Raw genomic sequence first — 27346 nt, forward strand, 5'->3', positions numbered from 1 at the left:
AGCAACAATCAAATCAATTTTCTTTTTGTGACATGTTTTGTAAGCAACAGGTGTAGACTAACAGTGAAACATAATTGCACTGTCTTACCCAGAGCAACTTTGTCAGTACATTCAAAACAGGTAAAACAACCACATACAGTGCCTTGCGAAAGTATTCGGCCCCCTTGAACTTTTCGACCTTTTGCCACATTTCAGGCTTCAAACATAAAGATATAAAACTGTATGTGAAGAATCAACAACAAGTGGGACACAATCATGAAGTGGAACGAAATTTATTGGATATTTCAAACCTTTTTAACAAATAAAAAACTGAAAAATTGGGCGTGCAAAATTATTCAGCCCCTTTACTTTCAGTGCAGCAAACTCTCTCCAGAAGTTCAGTTAGGATCTCTGAATGATCCAATGTTGACCTAAATGACTAATGATGATAAATAGAATCCACCTGTGTGTAATCAAGTCTCCGTATAAATGCACCTGCTCTGTGATAGTCTCAGAGGTCCGTTTAAAGCGCAGAGAGCATCATGAAGAACAAGGAACACACCAGGCAGGTCCGAGATACTGTTGTGGAGAAGTTTAAAGCCGGATTTGGATACAAAAAGATTTCCCAAGCTTTAAACATCCCAAGGAGCACTGTGCAAGCGATAATATTGAAATGGAAGGAGTATCAGACCACTGCAAATCTACGAAGACCCGGCCGTCCCTCTAAACTTTCAGCTCATACAAGGAGAAGACTGATCAGAGATGCAGCCAAGAGGCCCATGATCACTCTGGATGAACTGCAGAGATCTACAGCTGAGGTGGGAGACTCTGTCCATAGGACAACAATCAGTCGTATACTGCACAAATCTGGCCTTTATGGAAGAGTGGCAAGAAGAAAGCAATTTCTTAAAGATATCCATAAAAAGTGTCGTTTAAAGTTTGCCACTAGCCACCTGGGAGACACACCAAACATGTGGAAGAAGGTGCTCTGGTCAGATGAAATCAAAATCGAACTTTTTGGCAACAATGCAAAACGTTATGTTTGGCGTAAAAGCAACACAGCTCATCACCCTGAACACACCATCCCCACTGTCAAACATGGTGGTGGCAGCATCATGGTTTGGGCCTGCTTTTCTTCAGCAGGGGCAGGGAAGATGGTTAAAATTGATGGGAAGATGGATGGAGCCAAATACAGGTCCATTCTGGAAGAAAACCTGATGGAGTCTGCAAAAGACCTGAGACTGGGACGGAGATTTGTCTTCCAACAAGACAATGATCCAAAACATAAAGCAAAATCTACAATGGAATGGTTCACAAATAAACATATCCAGGTGTTAGAATGGCCAAGTCAAAGTCCAGACCTGAATCCAATCGAGAATCTGTGGAAAGAACTGAAAACTGCTGTTCACAAACGCTCTCCATCCAACCTCACTGAGCTCGAGCTGTTTTGCAAGGAGGAATGGGCAAAAATGTCAGTCTCTCGATGTGCAAAACTGATAGAGACATACCCCAAGCGACTTACAGCTGTAATCGCAGCAAAAGGTGGCGCTACAAAGTATTAACTTAAGGGGGCTGAATAATTTTGCACAGCCAATTTTTTGGTTTTTTATTTGTTAAAAAAGTTTGAAATATCCAATAAATTTCGTTCCACTTCATAATTGTGTCCCACTTGTTGTTGATTCTTCACAAAAAATTACAGTTTTATATCTTTATGTTTGAAGCCTGAAATGTGGCAAAAGGTCGAAAAGTTCAAGGGGGCCGAATACTTTCGCAAGGCACTGTATCAAGTCACTGGAAGAAAAATATTTTCTCAAAGCGGCTGAGTGAAACATGTATCATAAACAAGGTCTACAGGCAGTATTTTCTACACTAAACTATTCTGTGCATTGTCATTATGTCTTCCCAAACTTCCAGTCTATGCAAAGCCTCTGCCAGCCTTGGCAGTGACGCCTTCTCTTCCATGTGAAATCTCATGCCAGGTTGACTGGGTGCTAGTGCTGAAATACATGTCACAAAGATGGCAATGATATGGTTTTTCCCATGTGGATCTTCATGTGTAGTTTCCGGTGATAATTCTGCTTGAATTCTTGGCCACAACACTGCCCTTATATGGTTTCACCCCTGTATGAGTCCTCATGTGGACTGTCAGATCAGGGTTTCTGCTGAAACATTTGCCACAAACAGGGCAGCGATGTGGTTTCTCCCCAGAGTGGCTCTTCATATGCACAGCCAGGTTTCCACTCTGACTGAATCCTTTGCCACAATCCTGGCATTGATGTGGTTTCTCCCCTGTGTGGCTCCTCATATGTAAGTTTAGGTGTCCGCGCTGAGTAAATCCTTTGCCACAATCTTGACAGTGAAACGGCTTCTCCCCTGTATGACTCCTCAAATGCCTTTTCAGGAAAGTATCCCAAGCAAAATATTTACCACAAATATGACAACACTTTGCTCCGATGTGAGTTTGTAGGTGATCTATCATACTTTCTGTGGACTGACAGAATTTTCCACACACACCACAAATATGTTCTTTATCCTGTGTGTGCGTTTGCACATGATTTAATAAAGAAGCCATGGAGTCAAATTGCTTTCCACATACCTTACAACTAGGAGCAGCATCCCAGCTTACACTGGGTCTCGAGTGTGATTTTAGATGGTTCAATTTCCTGTCCTTAACACTATGAGAACGCTGTCCTTTTACTGTCTTTGTTCTCTTTGATTTGAGTAGCTTTAACGGTAGACCTGACAGAGGTCCTCCACTCTCCATCCTGTCAATATGTCCTCTGTTTTCACTCTGAGCTGCAGAAAACACTGTACCTACTGCAGAAAAGGGCTGAGACTCTCTGGTTGGTTCTGATACACCATAGTCTTCTACATAAGGTTCTGTTTTGATCTGTTCAGTTGAGGTGCTGGGTAGAGAGTATCTCTCTCCATGTGAGGACTGAGTTGGGTTCTGATAATAGCCACTTGATACACAGCCGTAAGAATTGATAAACTCATTGAAATGATTCTCATCCTCCTGACTGATCCTTGGTTCCTCCTGTTCATCTTTAATCTGTGTGGGTTCTGGGTCCTTCTGCCCCAGACTGGGGCTCCACTCCTGCTGCTCAGGGGAAAACACCTCATCAGACACGGTGACAGTGAGCTGCTGGAGGTCTGGAGAGGAGAGAGGGATGAAATAGAAAACTCATGAGCTGACGACGTAATTAGCGAGGGTTACAATAATCATCTTCTTACAGACACTTGTTTTGTAACTAGCTAGTTACACTCTCAAACAGTAAATACAAATTGATAGCTTAACATGTTTCATATTAAATTAATGTTGAAAAAACAAACACACACCTGCTCGACTATGTGACTTGATCTGTGGCTTAGTGCGGACATCGAGCATGCTCCGTAGATGCCTGTTCTCCTCCTTTGTGCGATAAACCTCTTCCTGGTACTCTGCTATCGTTTCTTCAACGACACCAAATATCTCCTCAGCTGCCGCTATCAATTTCTGGTTGAGAAACACTCTCAAGTTCTCTATTTTAGACATTTTTTTAAATAAAGAAAGCTGTCTAGCTAGCTAAGTTAGCCAGCTAGCTACCAACGTAAACTAAGTCAAGAAGACAAAGAGCGCTGTCAGTCTCTGTGTGGACGGCATAATACATGTTGCACTGTCGCCCCCTGCTGGAGCGGAAGACGCAGGTCGTGGTAATCCTGCAGGTGGCGCCAGAGAGTGCTGCTTTTGAGAAGAGGGCACTGATTACTGGGCAAAATGAATTCATATCTCGTCCTTCATACTACTAATTACTGATCAGATTGAATAAGTATTTCCCAATCTATTCTTGGAGGTCCTCCAGTGTCTGTATAGTTGTATTCTAGCACAGAAAATAGACCTAAATGTAATAGACTGCAGAACTGGTGGCGCTGCTACAGCACTACTGGTGCAAATCTGAAGTTTAGATCAATCAATGCCTCCCTAGATCACTAAAGTACACCAAAAATAGAATACACCATACTGCTATCACTAATCCAACATTCTCATGTCTGCAATTAATTAAAGGAAGAAGAGGGACATATTTCCTAGAAATAAAGAATGACAGTAGATTTAGGGAATGAGATGTTTTAATGCACTTCTTGTATTTTCTGAAAGACTCTCCCTACATGGGACGACTGCCATGTTGTCATGAGGTTTTTTGTCGGGTTGTCATTATGTTTTCTCCCTCTTGTGAATGTTCTTCTCGTATCTTCTAGGGGAGTTCATCCATTTTAACCATTTAGTAGCAATCATTGCCTTATGTAGTTTTTGTGGTCATTTAGTTGACACTCTTACCCAGAGTGACTTACAGTCAGTGGATTCAAAACAGGTAAAACAACCACATATTAACAGTCACTGCAAGTAAAAACTTTCCTCAATAAAGCGGCTGAGTGAAACATGTATCATAAACAAGGTCTACAGGCAGTATTTTCTACACTAAACTATTCTGTGCATTGTCATTATGTCTTCCCAAACTTCCAGTCTATGCAAAGCCTCTGCCAGTGACGCCTTCTCTTCCATGTGAAATCTCATGCCAGGTTGACTGGGTGCTAGTGCTGAAATACGTCACAAAGATGGCAATGATATGGTTTTTCCCATGTGGATCTTCATGTGTAGTTTCCGGTGATAATTCTGCTTGAAGCCTTGGCCACAATATTGGCACTTATATGGTTTCACCCCTGTATGAGTCCTCATGTGGACTGTCAGATCAGGGTTTCTTATGAAACATTTTCCGCATATGCGACAGCAAAACGGCCTCTCCCCTGTGTGAATCTTCATGTGTGTGTTCATATAAGATTTACTGCTGAAACATTTCCCACAAACAGGGCAGCAATGCGGTTTCTCCCCAGAGTGGCTCTTCATATGCACAGCCAGGTTTCCACTCTGACTGAATCCTTTGCCACAAAACTGGCAGCGGTACGGTCTCTCCCCTGTGTGAATCCTCTTGTGCGCTGTGAGATCTGGATTTTTTCTGAAACACTTGCCACAATCAGGACAGCGAAACGATTTCTCCCCTGGGTGAACCTTCATATGATCATTCAGCTCAGCACTCCCAGGGAAAAATGCACCACAAACATGACAAACTCTAGCTCCAACGTGGGTTTCTAGATGATCTAACATACTTTCTGTGGACTCTAAGTGTATTCCACAAACACCACATAGACATTCTTTGTCCTGTGCATGCTTTCTTGCATGATTCACTAAAGAAGCTAAGTAGGAGAAATACATTCCACAAAATTTACAGTGAATATAGGCACTTTGTTTTCTTACTGTCTGTGATCTCTTTGATTTAAGTGGCTTTGAATCTGACAGAGGTCTACTCTCTACCCCTTTGACACATTTCATGTTTTTACTCTGAGCTGCAGAAGACTCTGTATCATCTGCAAAGAGGGGCTGAGACTCACGGGATGGTTTTGATACTCCATTGTCTTCTGCATTAAGTTCTGGTTTGATCTGTATCATGTTCTGTTCAGTGGAGGTGATGGGTAGAGAGTAGCTGCTCTGTTCAGTTAAGGTGCTGTGTAGAGAGTAGTTCCTCTGTGCAGTTGAGGTGCTGGGAAGACAGTACGTCTCTTCGTAGTCTTCACTTTGGGTTTCATAAAGAAGCGAGGACTGAGTCAGCGAGGACTGAGTCAGGTCCTGGTGGTTGTAGTCATATTTCAAAGATGACTCTAGTTCCTCCGGTTCCTCTTTTATCTGTATGTAATGTGGGTCTTCCTGCCCCAGACTGGGGCTCCACTCCTGCTCACAGTGTTGCTGCTCAGGGAGAATGTCCTTTTCAGATACAGGGTGAGTGGGCTGTTGGATGTCTGGAGGGAAGGATAGAGAATTAAATAAAACATCTAAAATGTTAACATGAATAGTATTCTAGTTAGATAGCTAGCTATTTAGATAGATACTAACATAGCTAGCGAGCTACATTGTCATTGACCACTTGACACATGCAAAGAACGTTTAAAATATAACAGCTAGCATCCTCAGTCACACACCTATTCTATGTAATAGTATATCTGGTTTAATAACGATATCCAGCATGCTACGTAGACGGCTGTTCTCTTCCTGGTACTCTGCTATCGTTTCTTCAACGACGCCAAATATCTCCTCAGCTGCCATTGTCAATCTCTGGTTGAGAAACACTCTCAATAACTCTATTTTAGACATTTTTAGAGGAGAAAAGTTGAACAGCTTGCTAGCGGATAATCACAGGTACATTTGCAACAACATAGCGTAGACACCGTATGCGGTAAACAAAGGAGGGCGTTCATTTGAGCACGGCAGCAAACACGTGTTGCACTATCGCCACCTGCTGGAACGGAACGCGACTTCGGTCTTTCAAATTCTTGTATTTTTTTATCGTCCAAAAAGCTTATCTGGGAAGGGGAAACAGTCAGTTGTATGGGGTCAATTTCACACCATATGATTCTAAATAAAATAAAACCTGAACATGAAAAATAAAGTTGAGAATGTAAACATTATATTTTCGAGGACGGGTGATATAATGGATGTTGAAATCAAAAACCAAACAATTGAAAGCAAAATGTATAGAATTGTAAACTAAAATAAGACATCAAAAGCAAAACCCCAAAACTTGTAAGCAAATAATTTTAAAGCGAGAGCAAAACTCTATGACAAATGATTACATTTTTTTTTTAAACGAATGCAAACATCGTTTTTGGTTAAACTTTCCCAGCAACCAATCCTATTGAACATTTTGCCAACGCTCTTGCCTGCATGTACTACCTTTTGGTTACTCTACTGTATATTTGCTTTCGATGTCTGTTTCTTTGATTTCACTGCCAGTCTTTTCGATTGCGAGTTTTGGCATTACTTTCCGTGAAGGGCGGGGTTTAGAGGGAGGCGTAGACAATGAGTCTCCATTGGTCCGTTAGTTTTGGAGTGACGGTTGGTCTTAACCCAATCAATGAACATGATAGACAGGCTTTTTTCTATTGCCTACTTAAGTAGACGGTCTGACGTCACCTCGTTTTCGGGTTTTAGCTAACGTATTTCAAAATGGTCAGTCACGGGTCAATAATGTACGGATATTAGAAGCATGTCTATGTAATACATTTAATAACAACCATCTAACTACTTAGGTAAACATATGAAATACCTGTTGCACAACGTTCGGCGCAGATGTAGGTAACTGGTTCGCCGTAGACCTGCGCCGAACTTTGTCCATGTTCATTGATTGGGTTAAGACGAACCGTCACTCCAAAACTAGCGGACCAATGGAGACTCATTGTCTACGCCTCCCTCTAAACCCCGCCCTTCACGGAAAGTAATGCCAAAACTCGCAATCGAAAAGACTGGCAGTGAAATCAAAGAAACAGACATCGAAAGCAAATATACAGTAGAGTAACCAAAAGGTAGTACATGCAGGCAAGAGCGTTGGCAAAATGTTCAATAGGATTGGTTGCTGGGAAAGTTTAACCAAAAACGATTTTTGCATTCGTTTTCAAATATTATTTTTGTAATCATTTGTCATAGAGTTTTGCTCTCGCTTTAAAATTATTTGCTTACAAGTTTTGGGGTTTTGCTTTTGATGTCTTATTTTTGTTTACAATTCTATACATTTTGCTTTCAATTGTTTGGTTTTTGATTTCACCCTTCCTCGAAAATATAATGTTTACATTCTCAACATTCTCATTTTACTTCAGAAATGTTGCAGTGTAATTGCAGTTAGAGTGCTGTATAACTACAGTTCAATTGCAGTACACTGCAGTTATTCTGCATCTAAAATACCACAGTGAACTGCAGTTACTGCACTTTAAAAACTGCAATAATTTTTGGTAAATGGGGAGCAGTTGTTGGGGGTTAATTGCCTTTCTCAAGGGCAGAACAACATATCTTTCCACCTTGCCGGCTCAAGGATTCAAACCAGCAACCTTTTGGGTACTGGACCAACTGCTTAACAGCTAGGCGACCTTGTTTTTTCAGTCAATGAGCTGTATAATGCTTCTTATTTGAATAGGTCAGTTTTGCCCCGGATACTGCATTATTCATTTAAAAGAATGTACACCCTTTTTCTCCCCATTTTCGTGATATCCAATTGCGATCCAATTACGATCTTGTCTCATCGCTGGAACTCCCCAACTGGCCTGGAAGAGGCATAGGTCGAGTCATGTATCCTCCGAAACATGACCTGCCAAACCACACTTTATAACACCCACCCGTTTAACCCGGAAGTCACCCGCACCAATGTGTCGGAGGAAACACCGTTCAACTGACGACCAAAGTCAGCCTACAGGGGCCCGGCCCGCCACAAGGAGTTGCTAGAGCGCGATGAGCCAAGTAAAGCCCCCCTGGCCAAACCCTCTCCCAACCCGGACGACACTGGGGCAATTGTGCGCCACTTTATGGGATTCCCGATCGAACCCGGGTCTGTAGTGATGCCTCAAGCCCCTGGATACTGCTTGTATCAATCCTAACCATCTCAGGTCTATGATTACAGGAGGACACAATAGGCATATTCTTCATCACATCCTTATTGGCCTTGGCCACTCCAGAGCCATGTATTTAGAATATCTAAATACATGGCTCTGGGCCACACTATAACCTTAAAGGCAGCATATACTAAAACAATCTGCTATACACTAATTGTTAACACTCACACTTTGTGTCCATCTCACCAGATTACACAGCTTCTCTCAGTTGTACCTGACTGAAGGCATAATTTCAGGTTCTGAGGGACAACTACGACACTGTCCTCACAGCCAAGAACCAGCTCCGGAGCCAAAATTATGCTTTGACTTCAACTCAAGCTGAGCTACAGAAAATGAACAGCTATGTGGCTGTGGTTAAGGACCAACTGGAGAGAGACTACATGTAACTTGTCGCGTCCAAGTACCAGTCAGAGAGGCAACACAGAGACCTTGCTGCAAAGAGAGTATGAAGGCCTACTGACATCCAACAACCAATTGCAAAAAAACGATATAGACCTGACGGCATCTAAAAACCAACAACAGAGAGAGATAAAAGATCTCACATTAACCAGGGAATGGTCACAGAGACAACACCTGAACATCAGTGCAGCTTAACGCCTCGATCACACCGACGCGTCGTTGCATTTTGGTACACCAGAAGTACATTCATTTCCAATGGAATGCTGCATTTGCCTTCCAGCATTGCAGAGGCAGTTGCAGTGTGTTCTGTGTGGTGCATACGTTGGATTTATCCAGTACATGCATCAAACTGTATGCCTAGACGGCTCGACAGAAATGGTAGCAGAAGGTAAATGTTGAACTTTTGTTGCAAACATATCCAGATGATACTGCATACCATTTTTCACAAAGATGCTATTGGTGTGATCAAAGCGTTATGACCAGTTGAGGTGAGAGCATGTGAGGGTCGCAGAGACTAGAAACCAACTTCAGTTAGATCTCATAAGTCTCTCTGAAACTGAGGCGATTTTGAACAGAGACTTTGTTGTCACGGTGAGGGATAGGGATTCCCTTCAGAAGATGCCTATAGAGCTGGTCAACTTCCTGCCTGTGGACCGACACTGTCCACTAAGAGACCAGATCACCCAAGGTCAGCAGTGTCTTGATTTATCTGTCCTTCTTCTATATCTATGCACTATATACTGTGTGTTTGTGCAATGTGCATGAATATGTTCTTATGTGTGTATGTGTGTTTCTGTATGTTTGTGCACGTGTGTGTGCAATGTGCATGAATGTGTTCTTATGTGTGTGTCTGTGAGTGTCTGTGTACATCATCGCCTCACACACCTTGTCTTAAGGGCTGGAAGATTTTATCCTCCAGGTGTTACTTCTTCTCCACTGAGAGGAGGAGCTGGAGCAGCGGTCAGGTCGACTGTGTTCAACAGGGCGGAGACCTGGTGGTCATTGACAGTCCAGAGGAACAGGTGAGCGACATTGTATTGGAGATGCACCAAAGATCTAACCCACCTCTGGGCAAGGTGGTTGGGCCCCAAGACAATCTTTACTCTGGTAGTAATACAGGATATAATATGCATAGATTATGGGCATTGGATGTATAGAAAATCAGTGTATCTCTGTGGACTCCCCCAGTTAGAAAGACTGCTGTGAGTGTGAGGGGAGACAGTGTGTGCCTCCACCCTCAGAGAGACCAACCCTTCTCGGAGCTGGAGAGAAGAGACCTGCAGCATCATGTCCGGATGGATCTGTGAGAGCCTAGCGCTCATATGGTCAGAAATTTTATTTTAGAATTTTTTATTTCACCTTTATTTAACCTGGTAGGCCAGTTGAGAACAAGTTCTCATTTACAACGGCGACCTGGCCAAGTTAAAGCAAAGCAGTGCGACACAAACAACACAGTTACAAATAAACAAACATACAGTCAATAACACAATAGAACAAATCTATATACAGTGTGTGGAAATGAGGTAAGATTAGGGAGGTAAGGCAATAAATAGGCCGTTGTGGCAAAGTAATGACTATTTAGCAATTAAACACAGGAGTGATAGATGTGCAGAAGATGAATGTGCAAGTAGAGATACTGGTGTGCAAAGGAGCAAAAAAATAAATAACAATACGGGGATGAGGTAGTTGGATGGGCTATTTACAGATGGGCTATCTACAGGTACAATGATCTGTGAGCTGCTCTGACAGCTGATGCTTAAAGTTAGTGAAGAAGATATGAGTCTCCAGCTTTAGTGGTTTTTGCAATTTGTTCCAGTCATTGGCAGCAGAGAACTGGAAGGAAAGGCAGCCAAAGGAGGAATAGGCTTTGGGGGTGGCCAGTGAAATATACCTGCTGGAGCGCGTGCTACAGGTGGGTGCTGCTATGGTGACCAGTGAGCTGAGATCAGGTGGGGCTTTACCTAGCAAAGACTTATAGATGACCTGGAGCCAGTGGGTTTTGCGACGAATATGAAGCGAGGGCCAGCCAACGAGAGCATACAGGTCGCAGTGGTGGGTAGTATATGGGACTTTGGTGACAAAACGGATGGCACTGTGATAGACTGCATCCAATTTGCTGAGTAGAGTTTTGGAGGCCATGTTATAAATGACATCGCCGAAGTCAAGGATCGGTAGGATAGTCAGTTTTACGAGGGTATGTTTGGCAGCATGAGTGAAGGATGCTTTGTTGCGAAATAGGAAGCCGATTCTAGAATTAATTTTGGATTAGAGATGCTTAATGTGAGTCTGGAAGGAGAGTTTAGTCTAACCAGACACCTAGGTATTTGTAATTGTCCACATATTCTAAGTCAGAACCGTCCAGAGTAGTGATGCTGGACGGGCGGCAGGTGCGGGCAGCGATCGGTTGAAGAGCATGCATTTAGTTTTACTTGCATTTAAGAGCAGTTGGAGGCCACGGAAGGAGAGTTGTATGGCATTGAAGCTCGTCTGGAGGTTAGTTAACACAGTGTGCAAAGAAGGGCCAGAAGTATACAGAATGGTGTTGTCTGGGTAGAGGTGGATCAGAGAATCACCAGCAGCAAGAGCAACATCATTGATGTATACAGAGAAAAGAGTCGCCCCGACAATTGAACCCTGTGGCACCCCCATAGAGACTGCCAGAGGTCCGGACAACAGGCCCTCCGATTTGACACACTGAACTCCGTCTGAGAAGTAGTTGGTGAACCAGGCGAGACAGTCATTTGAGAAACCAAGACTGTTGAGTCTGCCGATAAGAATGTGGTGATTGACAGAGTCGAAAGCCTTGGCCAGGTCGATAAAATACTGCACAGTATTGTCTTTTATCGATGGCGGTTATGATATCGTTTAGGACCTTGAGCGTGGCTGAGGTGCACCCATGACCAGCTCGGAAACCAGATTGCATAGCTGAGAAGGTACGGTGGGATTCGAAATGGTCGGTGATCTGTTTGTTAACTTGGCTTTCGAAGACCTTAGAAAGGCAGGGTAGGATATATATAGGTCTGTAACAGTTTGGGTCTAGAGTATCTCCCCCTTTGAAGAGGGGGATGACCGTGGCAGCTTTTGCCATATAGACACACAGAACACATTTATATGTAGCCTTAAAATCTTCCAATAAAATAAAACATTCATTCACGATGGGGCGTGATTTCTTGTGGCAATAGCATAGCGGTGCTGGTCATAGTACAAGGTGAAAACAACAGGATATTTATTAGATATTCCGGGAAAAACGATCTGATAGGTCACTATACTGTCTTGAATCAGCAATACTGCCTCATTCACAATGTTCGTGTATAAAATGAGTAGGTCTGACTACAACATCTTCGTCTCTTCGCTACCTACCCACTGTTGCCCTCCTCATCATGGCGGTAGATCACTGCCAACACGTCTTAAAAAAGTAAGTGCAGTGATTGGTTACTGCCTGTTGTTGTTCTCCTGCCAACTCTGCGTGCGAGACGAGGCGTATTCATTAGTGGATTCAGTTGCAACACGTTTTGCAACGAAAACGAGTTTCTATTGGACACATTTAGGCAGGTCCCTCCCCGCTTTGTTCCTGTTTCATTTTTTTCTGTTTGCTTCCGTTTGGTTCCAAGAGTAAACGGTTTCCGTTTTGCAACAGACAAAACGTTTTAGAACCGAATCTGACTAATGAATACACCCCAGCTGTGTTGACAACATTAACCATCTTCGAACAACGAAGGCGAGTTTCACAAAATAACACATTATTTAGCCTGTTGCAACGATTAACAATATTATATTGACAATGAATTACCGCCTTTAGTCTTTACATGTATTTTAACGTCTTGATTCATCTTCATGGTTATTGTCAGCTGTTGTTGTTGCTAGCTAGCGATAATTTCGTAGCTAACGCTAGCTAGCTACCCAAAGGCTTCCTCCAGCTGCAACTAATTATGTTGATGTTTCCATCTAGCTTGCTATCAAATCGAGACAAATGTAGCTATGTATGAGGGACCATCTCTATTTTGGACCGTTTTCAGGGGCTGTCAATCTAAATTTAAAGTGCAGATTTTTTCATCCAGTGGAACGTCTGTTACATAACGTAATTTGTTGCACTGTCAACACAGTTTGTACTTGCAAGGTATGGTGGCTCAGCGAGATCTCGAGCTCTGTAACGTTGCCACAACGAAAACGAAGTAGCTTTGTATTTCACACCTCCACATCGCTTATAATTAGACAGTTGCTTGCATTTTAAAGCCTGTAACTGTCCATGCCAATATCGTATGGTCCATTCGCGTTGTGGCTGCTATCTGGCTTGTTATTTCATAACCTGATAAACCTAGCAAGTCCTCCTGTTGTTTAGTTTGACATTTTGAGTCGTTACTTCATTGCTACTCACATTGTCTAATTAACTTTATTCTTATCACATAGAAACGTCTGACCAAGGTGCATTAGGAAAGGATAGCCAACTAGCTTGTTAACAATGGCAACCATGCGTCGACCAAGGTACTCTCTCCGAGACTCTCTGTACTGGGATGAGACTGAGTGCCTGACGTACTATGGGATGCTCTCTCTACACGAGATGTTTGAAGTTGTCGGTTCTCAACTGACCGAGACAGACGTTGAGGTGCTGTCATTCCTCTTGGATGAGACCTATCCGGCTGGAGGGCACCCCTTGGACCCAGCTGGCTGGACCAGCGAGCCCAGTGAGGAGGACCCTGAGGCCAGTAAAGGAGTCTCCCCCAGCCCAGTGCTCCTGCAGGCCTGGCGGCGGTTACAGCCCAAGGGTCCTGCCTTGGCCTGCCCTACCGCTGCCCGCCACAAGCCCAAGAGTGGGCTAGAACTGCTGCTGGAGCTGGAGAGACGTGGGTACCTCAGTGAGGGTAACCTGGAGCCCCTGTTGCAGCTGCTGCGAGTCCTGACGCGACACGACCTCCTGCCTTTGGTGTCCCGCAAGAAAAGGAGGACAGGTAAGGGACTGTAACATAGTGCTGTTCATAACTGGAAGCCAACACGCAGTAATAGAGATAATGTTGTCATAATCACCTGTAGGCCTACTTCTCCCAGCTGTGTGTTATCTGCCTGTCTGTCTGCACTCTGCTGTGTCAGTGTCTGACTTTAATCTGCCTCTCAGTATCACCAGAACGTTTCAGAGTGGACTACGGGACAGAGGACAGAAGACAGGTTTGCACATCTGGACTGACTGACCCCTGTGCACAGACAGAATCACATGACGAACACGCCACACAGCAATGGAGGGGGGGTAAGCTACACTCCGGCACAATCTGTGCATGCCTGAACTTGTCTCTAAGAAATGTCAGTAACTGTTTCTGAGATTGTCTGGATTTGCACCAGTTAAGCATTGCTGATTGGCTGGTTTTTGTGTCTGTCCAATAGGTGTTGACTCTGCCAGGCCAACGCCCGCCCCCCTACGGAAGAAGAGGGGTAAAGGCCGCCGCTGGACCAGCAAGCCCACCGCCCACAGGAGAAGAACGGGCATCCCCGAAACGCCTCCCCCACCTATACCTGAGAAAGTGACCTGCGGTAAGACCAGCCTCCATGGCTTTCTCTTTCTCTCTAGTTTCCCTTCCATCTGTCTTTCTCTATTTTCTTTCCATCTCGCTCTTTAACCCACTTGCTCATTCACCACACTCTCTCTGGGTTCCTCTCTTGCCATTATACATGTGTCTGAGTCTCTCTCTCTGGCTTACATCCATTTTCTATCTCACTTCTAATGAGAAGCTGTAAGCACCATCACCCCAACAGCCCTTAATAAAGGTGATGATACAAAAAATCTCTGCCATATCAGAATGTCCCAGTCACCACCTTGTCTCACCAGTAAGTTTGAACTTAAAATGTCCATATCAAGCAACCTTAAATCCAGCCAGTGCCGTGTTCATGTCCTCACATAAGATAACGACTTCAGTTTGCTCCCTCTGCTCAGCTTATACCCTGACCATAAGCTGACCGTCCCACCCTTGCTGGTTTGAGAATGGTTTGCATGGGCCTCCTGGGAGATCAATACTACCCTGCAGGCATGTTGGACTGAGTGGGCTGTGCTGTAACAATACTGTGAGAGCAGAGCATGTGTGAATGAGTGACCGCTCATCAGTAAATACAACCCATACTGACTGGCTGTGTTTGACCTGGCTTAACCCCTCAACCTGGTCATCATATGCTCTCTGTGGTGGTGAAACTGTCTCACACTCAAACATTATCCCCAGGGTTTCAGACAGCGTTTTACACACTCCCGGGGTCTTTGATTGTGTGCTCCCTGCCACACTAACATCCTCACAATGGAGGGATTCTGTAGACGTCCACACAAGGATAGTCTGCTTGCACGGCCAAGCAGAAAACACCAACCTGAAACTGAATGAAATGAAATGGATCTGGTCTGTTGTTTCGTGATGACCGTAGCACAGAGGGGAATTGGGTTGGCTCGCCTACAACTCCCATCTATCAAATATACTAGGCCTATGTCAGCGATTATCTTCACCATTACCCACTAGTGTCTCAAACTAAATAAGCATCCAGCCTTAATACTTGCCTTTTACCTATCCTGGCCATTCAGATAATGTGGAGGAAACAATGGAAGGAAGCCTCTTTAGCCTATTGAGATGCACTCTGAGAGGAATTCACATACCCAATGCACAGCAGTGCGAGTCAGCGTTTCTGTCTGAGCTCCACACAGCACAGCAGTGCGAGTCAGCGTTTCTGTCTGAGCTCCACACAGCACAGCAGTGCGAGTCAGCGTTTCTGTCTGAGCTCCACACAGCACAGCAGTGCGAGTCAGCGTTTCTGTCTGAGCTCCACACAGCACAGCAGTGCGAGTCAGCGTTTCTGTCTGAGCTCCACACAGCACAGCAGGCTTAGTGTAGTAGTAGGACATGGCATTTCAATGTGGCATTCAACCTTAAACTCACAAGCGTGTTACGTTTCAATGGGACATTTCGGCGTCAACCCACAAGCTCGTTAAACGGAACAATTTAGTCTGTTCTGTGCAGACCAACATAATGTTAAGCTGCCAATAGTTGTGGGAAAAATGTATGATTTATACCTACATACCATAGCTGCCACACATGGTTGGAATGCTGCCTCGTAATAACTAGCCTGTGGTCCAGACTGAGGCCCAGGGGAAGGACAGTTAGGTGGTTTACGGTCTTCTACACTCGGTCTTTCACTTACGTCCACTATACACTTGTCAGCCGAGCTTGTCTTTCTTCTTCATATAGCATAACTACTAGCCTGGTCCCAGATCTGCTTGTGGGATCATGCCACTCCTTGTCACTCATTTTGCATGACAAGGAGTGGAATGATATCTCAAACTGACTGGTACCCAGGCTACATAACTACTGCTTGTGCTATCCCTTTCTCCATTTTTCTTCTCTCGCTTTTCATCTCCCCCGACATATCTCCCCCTCTCTCTTACCCAGTTTTTTTCAGCTCCTGTTCTTAAGAACCCTGCCTGGTAGGCCTCCTGTCTCTTATGTTGGTAGTACTGTCTGTCTTCTCCTATCCCTAACATAAAGTCTACAGAAAGTCCCACTGAATTTCTGAATGTGTACTGAACATATAAGTTGAATTGATAGCCTCACACTTGCTGACATCTTCCCAGACCAGGGCCCGGTTTCTCAAAAGCATCTTAAAGCTAAGTTTGTTAGAACCTTCGTAGGAGCATTATTAAATCTCAGAGCTGTTTCCCAAAACCATCGTTATTAACGTCACACTTGTAATCTAACACCTGTCTCAGACCACTCATAGAACAGCTAAGTGGTTCGTTAGATGCTTTTTTTCCCTCCCGCATCACTTTATACACAGAAGAGCTCCGCTAAACATGGTTTATCCGCCGGTTTATCCGCTGATAACTTCCAAACAAAGTCGACTACACCGCTAAACATGGTTTATCCGCCGGTTTATCCGCTGATAACTTCCAAACAAAGTCGACTACACCGCTAAACATGGTTTATCCGCCGGTTTATCCGCTGATAACTTCCAAACAAAGTCGACTACACCGCTAAACATGGTTTATCCGCCGGTTTATCCGCTGATAACTTCCAAACAAAGTCGACTACACCGCTAAACATGGTTTATCCGCCGGTTTATCCGCTGATAACTTCCAAACAAAGTCGACTACAAACACAAAGTTGACAATGTCTTTGTAATTTATACAAACACCTGAGATGTCTACATTAAAATATATATATATCATGCCTAATGTGTGCAATGATGTGCCAAATCTTGATTATCAAATGTTTTATGTAACTAGGAAAGTCAGTTAAGAACAAATTCTTATTTACAATGACGGCCTTGTTCAGGGGCAGAACGACAAATTTTCACCTTGTCATTTGTCATCTCGGGGATTCGATCCAGCAACCTTTGTTACTGGCCCAACGCTCTAACCACTAGGCTACCTGCCGCCCCTAATGTTAAGGTAAGATTTGAGTGGAGAAAGCTGATCTGAGAGCAGCGTTGCCTTTCTTTCAATACTATCAGTATCAACACAAGCCTCAACGACGCGCTTGGCGAACGTTCTCTCTGCGCGGTGTTTTTGGAACCACATGTTACATCTTTGGCCGTTATAGGAAATATGCATCGTTAAAACACTCGTAAGCCTAAGTTCAATCGGGAAACTGGGCCCAGGTCAATAGGCCCTTAGCCCTTCCAGTTCTGTTGCTGTACCTAGTCTACCTGACACCCAACTAACCCCTCGTCCTGTGGCTATCCCAGACACAGCCACTCCCACAGCCTGACACTTACTGATGAGTGATACTGCTTATTTATCAACATGATCTGATTTTGACAACTTTTTGCAATCCATGAAGTCTCTTCTTCAGGGAGACAAATATGTTTATGATTTTACACTGTCTTCGTAGTGCTCAAACATAACACTGCAACCCTTTCAAATGTGCCGTTTTGTCCCCGTCGATCAGAACAGCCTTCTCTAAATCAGCTGCACTAAGTTTCCTGTGATCAAACCCAAAACAATCTACTGAAGGATACCTGCCCCTTGCCCTCTGCAGTAGCCTAGGCCTCACAGTCCCAGCCATGTACCATACACAGTGTTGTTGCTTTGCCTCTGAACATGCTGCTGTCTTGACTCCACATTTGATCCCCACCAGGTTGACTCAGGATTGTGACTCAGATCGAGTAACCTAGAGAGCGGACCTAGAGAGCGGAGAGAAAGGCTGGACAAAAAAAAAAGTCTGGTCTGGCCTTTCACTCTGTCCGTATGATCTGCAGTGTGTGCTCACCTCAGTCGCTCGCTCTCTCGTCAGTCTGGCCCGATGCCCAAGGTAAAGAGGCCCTCCCCCTCAGAACGAGGGGGGGCTGCCACTATGCTCTGTGTTCAATGCCTGTGTATTATTCTAGCTATCCTGTTCCTCCTTACCCCATTCAGAAAAAACAGTATACTCTCCACAAAGTGTTCTGGAATGTTCCATGATTTGTCTATTACTCTAAAGAGGGATGTTGGCCTCAGTGTTTCACAGAACTGACCAAAGAGTCCTTGGAAATATGCGTAGAATATTCCAGAAGTTTCTTAATCACCGTAATGCGACCTTGAACCAGACCCCTCTTCTGAATACCATGCTCTGATTCTCCAAATGACTCAAAGCTCAAACTGACCTGAAAAAATATTTTCTTGAAGGGGTAGTTCACTTCAAAGCCAAAGTTTGACAGATGTTTTCCTCAAAAGTGATAACTGAGTACATATTCCACACTGTCTAGTCTAGTGTATATCCCACTACATGCATAATGAAAACATCTGATTAACTTTAGTTTTGGGGTGAACTACTCTTCTAAAGCAGCCATCAAAATGGAGCCTTTTAACTGAGTCCCAATGGTTCTTGTGGCATCAACTTCAGTAGATACCTCTGGTCAGTGATCACAAATACCTTTCTCAGAATTCAAACAACCCAACTGATTCTGGTTTACTAAAACAAAAAGAGACTAAACCCATTCTGGAATCTCAATTAAAAAATGTCAAACTGGTCTCAGAGATCCATTGATCTCAGTCCTCTTGTCAGTCTGAACTCGAATTCTATCCTTATATGAACATAAAATGGCCGCCGACAGCTTCTCTGGAACCTTTGCTCGAGCAGTTCTGAGGAAAATGACCCAACAGTGTTGTGTTAAGGGCTGTGTAACCGCATGCTGTATCTCATCTCTGACCCCTGAATGAGCTCCCAGTGTGGGGAGCAGAGATAGATGGGGCAGTCCAGTCCAATGCTGCCTCACAGCATTCAGACCAAACCCATTACTACCTCTACTATCTTACCAGTCAGTTTGTTTTCACATAATCAGTTCCTTTTCTCAGTTCAAGCATTTCAGTTACAGTATTTCAGTTATTTGTGGTTAAAATTTCTTATACCAAACTGTAACCTACGATTAGAAGCGATGTAAAACTGTCCACCTAAACGGTAATGTTAAACAGTGGACTTGGAGGCTTCAAAAACAATTCAAACTCCAAGTGATTGCCTTTGAACCAGTGTTAAGCTTGCCTGCTTGATCTTGAGAAACAACCAAATTGACAGATATCCAATCCAACTGTGCTTGTCTCTTTCTCTCTCTTTCTCTCCTTTCTCTATGTTCGCAGTTCAAAACAGACCGACTCGTGTGTCAGGAAAAAACATCCTCTCACACACACTGAGAGGGAGAGAACGAACACTAAACGCTCAAACCACACAAACCAAAAAAAGAAAGAGAGCTTTGGTCAAAGGGGAATAGAGAGAGGTCTATCTACCTGTCTCTCTCTCTCCCTCCCTCTCTTGGTCTGTCGTTCAGCAGAAAAACGGATCAATAAAGAGTTGAAGCTCTTCGCACCAAGTGACTCCTCGTAAATGGGTACTTTTCTGTGGGGTGAATGGAGAATCTAACCAACTCCTTGTTTTTAAAGGGAGAAAATGAAAGTTGTGCCTCCTAATGTTCTGTCTAAATGGATCTATCTGTCTCTGATGAAGCGTAAAGTACTCTGTAACCTTAACAAAATCACTATGTTCTCATTGTTTTTAAGGGCCTTCCTTTCCTGGTGCTCTCAGCAAGTCCATTTTTCACAAGTAGGTAGGAAGGAGCAGTCGTTTAGAAGTATGGGGACATTGTGTAGTAGGTGTTGATGTCACAGTCCCCACACAGTATGTGATCCATGTCGCTAGACTTGTACATTGCAAAAGTGCACAATTGTTACAGTTTTACTCAGTTTATTATTTATCTGACATGTTTTACCATATCGACAATTGACAGGGGTATTATGCAGTCCTGGTAACTTTCAGATGTTATTAGTTTGAAGCTGACTTTCAGTGTCAGTTTCCTCTCAGAGCAGTACTGTGCCTTGTCAGCTGCACATCCTGTTTTTGCTGATTTGACACCTTGCTGGCAGGGAGAGATAAATGTATCCCCTAGAGCAGGGTTTCCCAAACTGGGTCCTGGGGCCCCCCCCTGGGTGCACATTTAGGTTACTGCCCTAGCACTACACAGCTGATTCTATTAATCAACTAATCATCCAGTTTTGATTATTTGTGTTAGCTGTATAGTGCTTGGTCAAAAACCAAAATGTGCACCCCTTAAGGTCCCCTGGATCGAGTTTGGAAACACTGCCTTAGGGACAAGCCATGTATTTTCTGATGCGAAATGCCCCCAAATTGACAATGTATTTCCTGAAATGGTCCATGATTTTACATGCAGAAACATCTCCCCAGAGTAACAATGTGGAGATGTTGGTGAGACATTGGAGTAGTGATGAGGGAAGGCAACCCTTCAACTATTTTTCACAACATGTCAGATTATGGGGCTGTGTGCATTTAGTCTTATTTTCGGGACTGTATGCGTCTTATTGTTCTCTGTCAACCTCATTGACAAATGTCCTACGAGCTGCTGTATCAATAGAGACAGAAATGTTCCTTGTACCATAACTTTGCCTCCAGGAAGAAAAAAAATAATAATTCCAAACACCTTCTGTATCCAATTTCTTTGTGTGCAAACTAACAGTTGAACTTCATGAAATATGATCATGATTATCATATTTGGCCTGATGGGATATAAGACATATTTTAGCGATCTACAAATCTACTTGCAGTTGATCTTAAGATACATTTTTGTTACACTGTGTTGTACATCAGAGCATGTTTTCAATGTTGGCAGTAAATGTAAGAGATCTGTCTAACCTCCCTGATGGTCCAAGTAGTACGTGTTTGTATCGCCTCATTACAACCTTATAAAGGAAAGAAAGAAGGAACCAGTGTTTGGTTTTCTCTCTTACAAATGTTAAGAAATTCATAATCAATTCAACATTTGCATTTCTAATGTTGGCATTTTCCAAAGCTGCCCCCTCCAGAGGCTGTCCCCCATGGCCCTGAACAATAATGTGGATGGAGACAAAGAACTCAAATGAATCACATATTCTAAGGCACAGTCATGTCCCTGGTTCATTTGGTACAACATTCCAGTTTAAATTGTCTGGTTCTATTTCTTGTGTCCTCGTTAGAGGAAGCAACTATTTGTCAGTTTCTCCTTTACCCAAACCTGTTTCAGTGTCTTCAGAGACCAAGGTATGGCTAGGTACCCAGGTCCCTGTGTATGGTACTACACATAGCTTTCACTCTTATTCACATCCACAGGTGTTTTGAGATCTAAGACTGGTCAAATTTTCAATGTGAGTTTTTGGACCTCTGGTCCCCCATCCTTTCCTTTCTGCCCTTTCTGTTCCATATTCCTTCTCTCTCTCACTTTTTAAATCCAGTTCTACTCTTTATCGTTCCTCCATTTTCTGTTACATGAAGTTTGGCAGGGCAAGGTGGGTGGGGTAAATCCAGATACACAGTTTGACAAACTATCCTCCATGTTGGCAACAAACATTCTTTCACAAGAATATTTTAATTTGAATAATTGTTGTCTTGGAACGTTTGTTGCTAACATGTATCTATTTACATCTCTGGTGGGGTAGTGTGGGACTTGGAAGGATTGGATTTTTTGTTGCAGCAAAGTCGGAAGGCCGCTGGTTCTGCTGGGCGCTTGGTGAATAATGGCATTAGAGGACGATGAGACAGAGGTCTGCTTGCCTTTGCTCAGTACAGTATGTATCTCCTGACCCTTCTCACTGTGCTGTTGCTGCATGACCGCTAATTCTCCTGTTGCTGAAACAGAACAAAAACACTGAAAGGTTGCTATCCATCCCAAGGGCTGTTTACAGTGTTAGAGTGACCTAACAAAATCCTACAACCCTCACAACAAGTAGCATTTTATTTATGCCTGTTTTGTGCCACCTATAACTCATTAGTATTGTAAGTACAGTGTAACAAGCTTTGTAATTACTCAGAGAAATGGATTACATAGCTATAGCTCTAGCTTTCAGTGTGTAGATTACAGTGCCTGGCTAAAATCTCCTGGGTGAATAATGATGGGGGTGGACTATTAGAACTGCACAGTGTGGTGTGGTAGTGGGCTTCCCTGATGAATATGCTTGTTATCCATCCTCTGATTTTACTCTAGTACTACAACAACAACTCTTGGTAGTGGGCGTTGTGAAAAATAGATCTGGTTAGTCATACAGTAAATCCTCATTGATGCTCTTCTTGACCCGACCAGGTCATAATTGTTCCCACTGTCAGGTTAGTGATGGTAGACGGCCTGGTTGGTATTACATTCACCTCTGTGCTCCACAGCTGTCTTCAGTTCTGCCTTGCCTCACCTGTATTCCTCTTAAAGACAGACTTTTGTTATCAACTGCAGTTAATGACACAGCAGTGTCCTACACCAAATCAAACTTTATTTGTCACATGTACCAAATACAATTGTAGACTTTACCGTGAAATGCTTACTTACAAAACCGTAACCAACAGTGCAGTTCAAGAAGAGTTAAGAAAATATAATACCAGTAAGTATTTCTACAGTGCCTTGCGAAAGTATTCGGCCCCCTTGAACTGTTCGACCTTTTGCCACATTTCAGGCTTCAAACATAAAGATATAAAACTGTATTTTTTTGTGAAGAATCAACAACAAGTGGGACACAATTATGAAGTGGAATGAAATTTATTGGATATTTCAAACTTTTTTAACAAATAGAAAACTGAAATTGGCCGTGCAAAATTATTCAGCCCCTTTACTTTCAGTGCAGCAAACTCTCCAGAAGTTCAGTGAGGATCTCTGAATGATCCAATGTTGACCAAAATGACTAATGATGATAAATAGAATCCACCTGTGTGTAATCAAGTCTCCGTATAAATGCACCTGCTCTGTGATAGTCTCAGAGGTCCGTTTAAAGCGCAGAGAGCATCATGAAGAACAAGGAACACACCAGGCAGGTCCGAGATACTGTTGTGGAGAAGTTTAAAGCCGGATTTGGATACAAAAAGATTTCCCAAGCTTTAAACATCCCAAGGAGCACTGTGCAAGCGATAATATTGAAATGGAAGGAGTATCAGACCACTGCAAATCTACGAAGACCCGGCCGTCCCTCTAAACTTTCAGCTCATACAAGGAGAAGACTGATCAGAGATGCAGCCAAGAGGCCCATGATCACTCTGGATGAACTGCAGAGATCTACAGCTGAGGTGGGAGACTCTGTCCATAGGACAACAATCAGTCGTATACTGCACAAATCTGGCCTTTATGGAAGAGTGGCAAGAAGAAAGCAATTTCTTAAAGATATCCATAAAAAGTGTCGTTTAAAGTTTGCCACTAGCCACCTGGGAGACACACCAAACATGTGGAAGAAGGTGCTCTGGTCAGATGAAATCAAAATCGAACTTTTTGGCAACAATGCAAAACGTTATGTTTGGCGTAAAAGCAACACAGCTCATCACCCTGAACACACCATCCCCACTGTCAAACATGGTGGTGGCAGCATCATGGTTTGGGCCTGCTTTTCTTCAGCAGGGGCAGGGAAGATGGTTAAAATTGATGGGAAGATGGATGGAGCCAAATACAGGTCCATTCTGGAAGAAAACCTGATGGAGTCTGCAAAAGACCTGAGACTGGGACGGAGATTTGTCTTCCAACAAGACAATGATCCAAAACATAAAGCAAAATCTACAATGGAATGGTTCACAAATAAACATATCCAGGTGTTAGAATGGCCAAGTCAAAGTCCAGACCTGAATCCAATCGAGAATCTGTGGAAAGAACTGAAAACTGCTGTTCACAAACGCTCTCCATCCAACCTCACTGAGCTCGAGCTGTTTTGCAAGGAGGAATGGGCAAAAATTTCAGTCTCTCGATGTGCAAAACTGATAGAGACATACCCCAAGCGACTTACAGCTGTAATCGCAGCAAAAGGTGGCACTACAAAGTATTAACTTAAGGGGGCTGAATAATTTTGCACGCCCAATTTTTCAGTTTTTTATTTGTTAAAAAAGTTTGAAATATCCAATAAATTTCGTTCCACTTCATGATTGTGTCCCACTTGTTGATTCTTTAAAAAAAATTACAGTTTTATATCTTTATGTTTGAAGCCTGAAATGTGTCAAAAGGTCGAAAAGTTCAAGGGGGCCGAATACTTTCGCAAGGCACTGTATGTGGTATCCTACACTAATCACTAGTTTAATGTCAGATACAGTCCTGTTGAATGTAGTATGCTCCCCTTAAATATTCTTTACTTTGGCACTTGTCTATCAACCCTCCCATAGCCTGTTCTTGACAATTTTTCGGATAATATTCTGTGATTACGGCTTTATTTGAAACGTTTTCTTATCATTTTCTTTTGTGTTTTTGTGTTTTTGTCCCTCTCTCTCTCTTCCCTTTGTTCTGACTCAATGATCCCACCCTCCTTCTCATATTTGATTTTCACTCTCACGTGTACATGATATATCTCATCCCGCTCAATCTCCTGCTTCTACCATTTCCCTCTGTCCCTTTTTGATTGTTTCACCTCTTTGCACCCTAAAATCACCTCTCCTGTCCCTCCTCTACATCTACCCCTCCTCTTCTCTCTTCCCCTCCACCACTCTCCCTCCCTCTTTTACCCGTTCCTCTTCTTTCTCTCGCTCTCCCTCCCCTTTCCTCCCTTCACTCTTCCCCTACCTCCCTCCATCTCCTCTCCTCACCCTCCCCCCTCCCTGCAGACATTCGTCTGCGTGTGCGAGCAGAATACTGGGAGCATGAGTCGGCTCTGCGCGGCGGCGTCTCATCGGACAAGCAGCAGCCCCTGGAGCGGCAGTTTGAGCTGTTCAGTCGTGCCACCTCCGTGCTGCGCGCCCGCGACCTGGGCTCCATCATATGCGACATCAAGTTCTCTGAGCTGGACAACCTGGAGGCCTTCTGGGGGGACTATCTGAGTGGAGCGCTGCTGGAGGCCCTGAAGGGGGTGTTCATCACAGACTCTCTGCGGAGGGCGGCGGGGAGAGAGGGGGTTCGCCTGCTGATCAGTGTGGACCAGGATGACTACGAGGAGGGTCGCAGACTGCTGCTGGACGCACAGGAACAACAGGCCGGCTGCTGGGGACAAGACAGGTGAGCATCACTGCTCTCTCCATTCTGGTTCTGTTATACTGTGTTAGTAAGCTGGTTTCTTAAAGTACTTATCTGTTGTGTGGTATGTACTGGGGCCATGCTGACCGCTACAGGGGGTGGGGGTCATAGATGTGGACTTGACTGGTGGTCATGCATTGGAATGGCTATGTAATGCCACCAATAACCACTAGATGGCAAACTTTGCCCACAGGCATCAGAGCCATATATACTACTCGGTCTCACTAGTCTCACGTTGTCATACTTCCTAGACCCAACCTGAGAAAGCTGGTTATGGACATCCGGCTCTGACAGACAGACAGGCAGCTGTTCGAGGTTGTGTTAATCATTTTTTCGGCTCACGACAGTTCACACAACAGTTCTAGAATCCTCAGAGACGATGAATAATAGTTGTAATTCTAACCACCGTCCTCCACTATGTTCCCTCTGCAGGTCATGAGCCCAAGGATAGAGGAATGAAAAGGAGAATAAAATATGAAGAGGAACATTTTCTTTTTTCTCTCCTTTTTAAGTCTGTCATGCTGAGAATAGAGCATACAGCTACTCCTAGGTCAGGGGAATAGTCCCCAGGGAAAACAGCCAAACTTGAAGTGAAGGCAAACTGGACTAAAAGACTTGACACACTGTTCTATTTGGAATTGATAACACAAGTTGCACTGAGCCTAGATGCCCTCGGGGCACTGAGGAAGAGACTGCCTCTGAGACACACACACACAGAGACAGAGAGAAACTAAACTTCCGCTGTAACACACACAAACTACCACTGTATCAAACATACACACTCTGTAAAATCATCCATACGATAAACCATCAGCACTTCCTGTGAGACTCATTGAAGCCAAGAGACATTTCTTGCTAACAGTGACAGCCCAGATACCAGCTAGACTGTGCGCTAATGTTGAACATCTCTGGTTATGTTTGAGGAGCGTGTGAGATGCCCTGCAAGGCGAACATCACCCGCCTCAATATTAGTTTGCGTTTCCATTAAAATGTATGATTTTGAAAAGATGAGCAAGACTGCAGCTCTCAGACACCGAGGGAGAGATGATGGGGAAATGACTAAAGCATGAGATTATGTTTTTACCTTTTGGGAGAGAATTTGAAATAGATGGCGAAGGGAAGACTACCTGAGGACAGTGTAGTGGACAAATCGCTGGTCCTTCGAGAATTCGTCCACACACACACACACACACCATGATCACAAGCCACTGGTAGTCCCATCACTGTGTGCCATGCTAACCCAGGGCCTGATAGCTGTGGTCAGTGGCCATCTCATCTCAGATGCCAGGAGATGATAGGAGTGATTACCTCTCAACCTCAGCCAACCATGGAGAACTCATCACATCCCCACAAGTTGTTGAACAGCAGCTGGGATAACACACGACTAGGCTGTGCTCACCCCGGCTTCCAGCAAGGCAAGGCCACTGCCTTTCCCATTGGAACTGAAGCACAGGACAGTGCTTCAGTCAATAAAACTGATGTGGAGGAGATCAAAATCAGAAGGATACATCCTAGTTCCACTCAGCCCTGCCTTGTAGTCCCAACTAGAGTGGCTCACAGAGCGCTGTCTGTCTCTAGTCTAGTCACCCTGGTGGAACTAATGCCTGAACTCTGAGTGGGATCAATAACCCACTCTGTCTCGCCACCACCACCATGGGAGGAGAAGGAGTAAGGGGAAAGAGAGGAGAGGAAGGGGAAAGAGAGGAGAGGAAGGGGAAAGAGAGGAGAGGTAGGAGAAGGGGAAAGAGAGGAGAGGTAGAAGGGGAAAGAGGAAGTTGTTGGGGAAAGAGAGGAGAGGAAGGGGAAAGGAGGAGAAGGGGAAAGAGAGGAGAGGTAGTAGAAGGGGAAAGAGAGGAGAGGAAGTGGAAGGGGAAAGAGAGGAGAGGAAGGGGAAAGAGGGGAGAGGAGAGGAAGGGAAAGGGGAAAGAGGAGGGGAAGGGGAAAGAGAGGAGAGGTAGGAGAAGGGGAAAGAGAGGAGAGGTAGGAGAAGGGGAAAGAGAGGAGAGGTAGGAGAAGGGGAAAGAGAGGAGAGGTAGGAGAAGGGGGAAAGAGAGGAGAGGTGGGGAAA

General features: G+C 44.1%; 3 protein-coding genes across 8 annotated transcripts; 1 reads left to right on the forward strand and 2 right to left on the reverse strand.

Annotated features, from left to right (window-relative positions):
- Positions 1-1625: 1625 nt before the first annotated feature.
- On the reverse strand, positions 1626-6297 carry LOC106576492 (zinc finger and SCAN domain-containing protein 2). Of its 2 annotated transcripts, XR_006760245.1 has the most exons (3): positions 5989-6297; positions 4508-5808; positions 1626-1929 (listed from the first exon to the last, which is right to left on the reverse strand). XR_006760245.1 is itself a non-coding variant. In XM_014153700.2 (2 exons), exons 1-2 carry the CDS (start codon positions 6158-6160, stop codon positions 4565-4567), a joined length of 1416 nt encoding a protein of 471 aa, XP_014009175.2. In that variant the 5' UTR covers positions 6161-6291; the 3' UTR covers positions 4069-4564. The 2 variants fall into 2 exon arrangements, 1 of the variants encoding a protein (XP_014009175.2); XM_014153700.2 differs by lacking the exon at positions 1626-1929 and having other exon boundaries at positions 4069-5808; positions 5989-6291.
- Positions 1925-3603, reverse strand: LOC106576508 (zinc finger protein with KRAB and SCAN domains 8). The gene is made up of 2 exons (XM_014153729.2): positions 3319-3603; positions 1925-3132 (listed from the first exon to the last, which is right to left on the reverse strand). The coding sequence occupies exons 1-2, from the start codon at positions 3512-3514 to the stop codon at positions 2030-2032; spliced, it is 1299 nt and encodes a 432-aa protein (XP_014009204.1). The 5' UTR covers positions 3515-3603; the 3' UTR covers positions 1925-2029.
- Positions 5679-26284, forward strand: dedd2 (DNA-binding death effector domain-containing protein 2). 5 transcript variants are annotated; one of them, XM_014153303.2, is made up of 10 exons: positions 5679-5788; positions 8635-9532; positions 9764-9866; positions 10033-10169; positions 13252-13790; positions 13955-14083; positions 14218-14364; positions 24873-25260; positions 25530-25593; positions 25711-26284. In XM_014153303.2, the coding sequence occupies exons 5-9, from the start codon at positions 13304-13306 to the stop codon at positions 25567-25569; spliced, it is 1191 nt and encodes a 396-aa protein (XP_014008778.1). In that variant the 5' UTR covers positions 5679-5788; positions 8635-9532; positions 9764-9866; positions 10033-10169; positions 13252-13303; the 3' UTR covers positions 25570-25593; positions 25711-26284.
- The last annotated feature ends 1062 nt before the right edge of the window (positions 26285-27346 follow it).

Source organism: Salmo salar, chromosome ssa02 (genome assembly GCF_905237065.1).
Source record: "Salmo salar chromosome ssa02, Ssal_v3.1, whole genome shotgun sequence".
Classification (NCBI taxonomy): domain Eukaryota; kingdom Metazoa; phylum Chordata; class Actinopteri; order Salmoniformes; family Salmonidae; genus Salmo; species Salmo salar.

Excerpts from the sequence above, each read along its gene's own strand:
- LOC106576508 (XM_014153729.2), bottom strand. The coding sequence starts at position 3,514 with ATGTCTAAAATAGAGAACTTGAGAGTGTTTCTCAACCAGAAATTGATA. Across the intron at positions 3,133-3,318 it reads CAAGTCACATAGTCGAGCAG|ACCTCCAGCAGCTCACTGTC; the intron begins GTGTGTGTTTGT and ends TCTCCTCTCCAG.
- LOC106576492 (XM_014153700.2), bottom strand. The coding sequence starts at position 6,160 with ATGTCTAAAATAGAGTTATTGAGAGTGTTTCTCAACCAGAGATTGACA. Across the intron at positions 5,809-5,988 it reads TATACTATTACATAGAATAG|ACATCCAACAGCCCACTCAC; the intron begins GTGTGTGACTGA and ends CCTTCCCTCCAG.
- dedd2 (XM_014153303.2), top strand. The coding sequence starts at position 13,304 with ATGGCAACCATGCGTCGACCAAGGTACTCTCTCCGAGACTCTCTGTAC. Across the intron at positions 14,084-14,217 it reads CACACAGCAATGGAGGGGGG|GTGTTGACTCTGCCAGGCCA; the intron begins GTAAGCTACACT and ends TCTGTCCAATAG. Across the intron at positions 25,261-25,529 it reads GGCTGCTGGGGACAAGACAG|ACCCAACCTGAGAAAGCTGG; the intron begins GTGAGCATCACT and ends CATACTTCCTAG.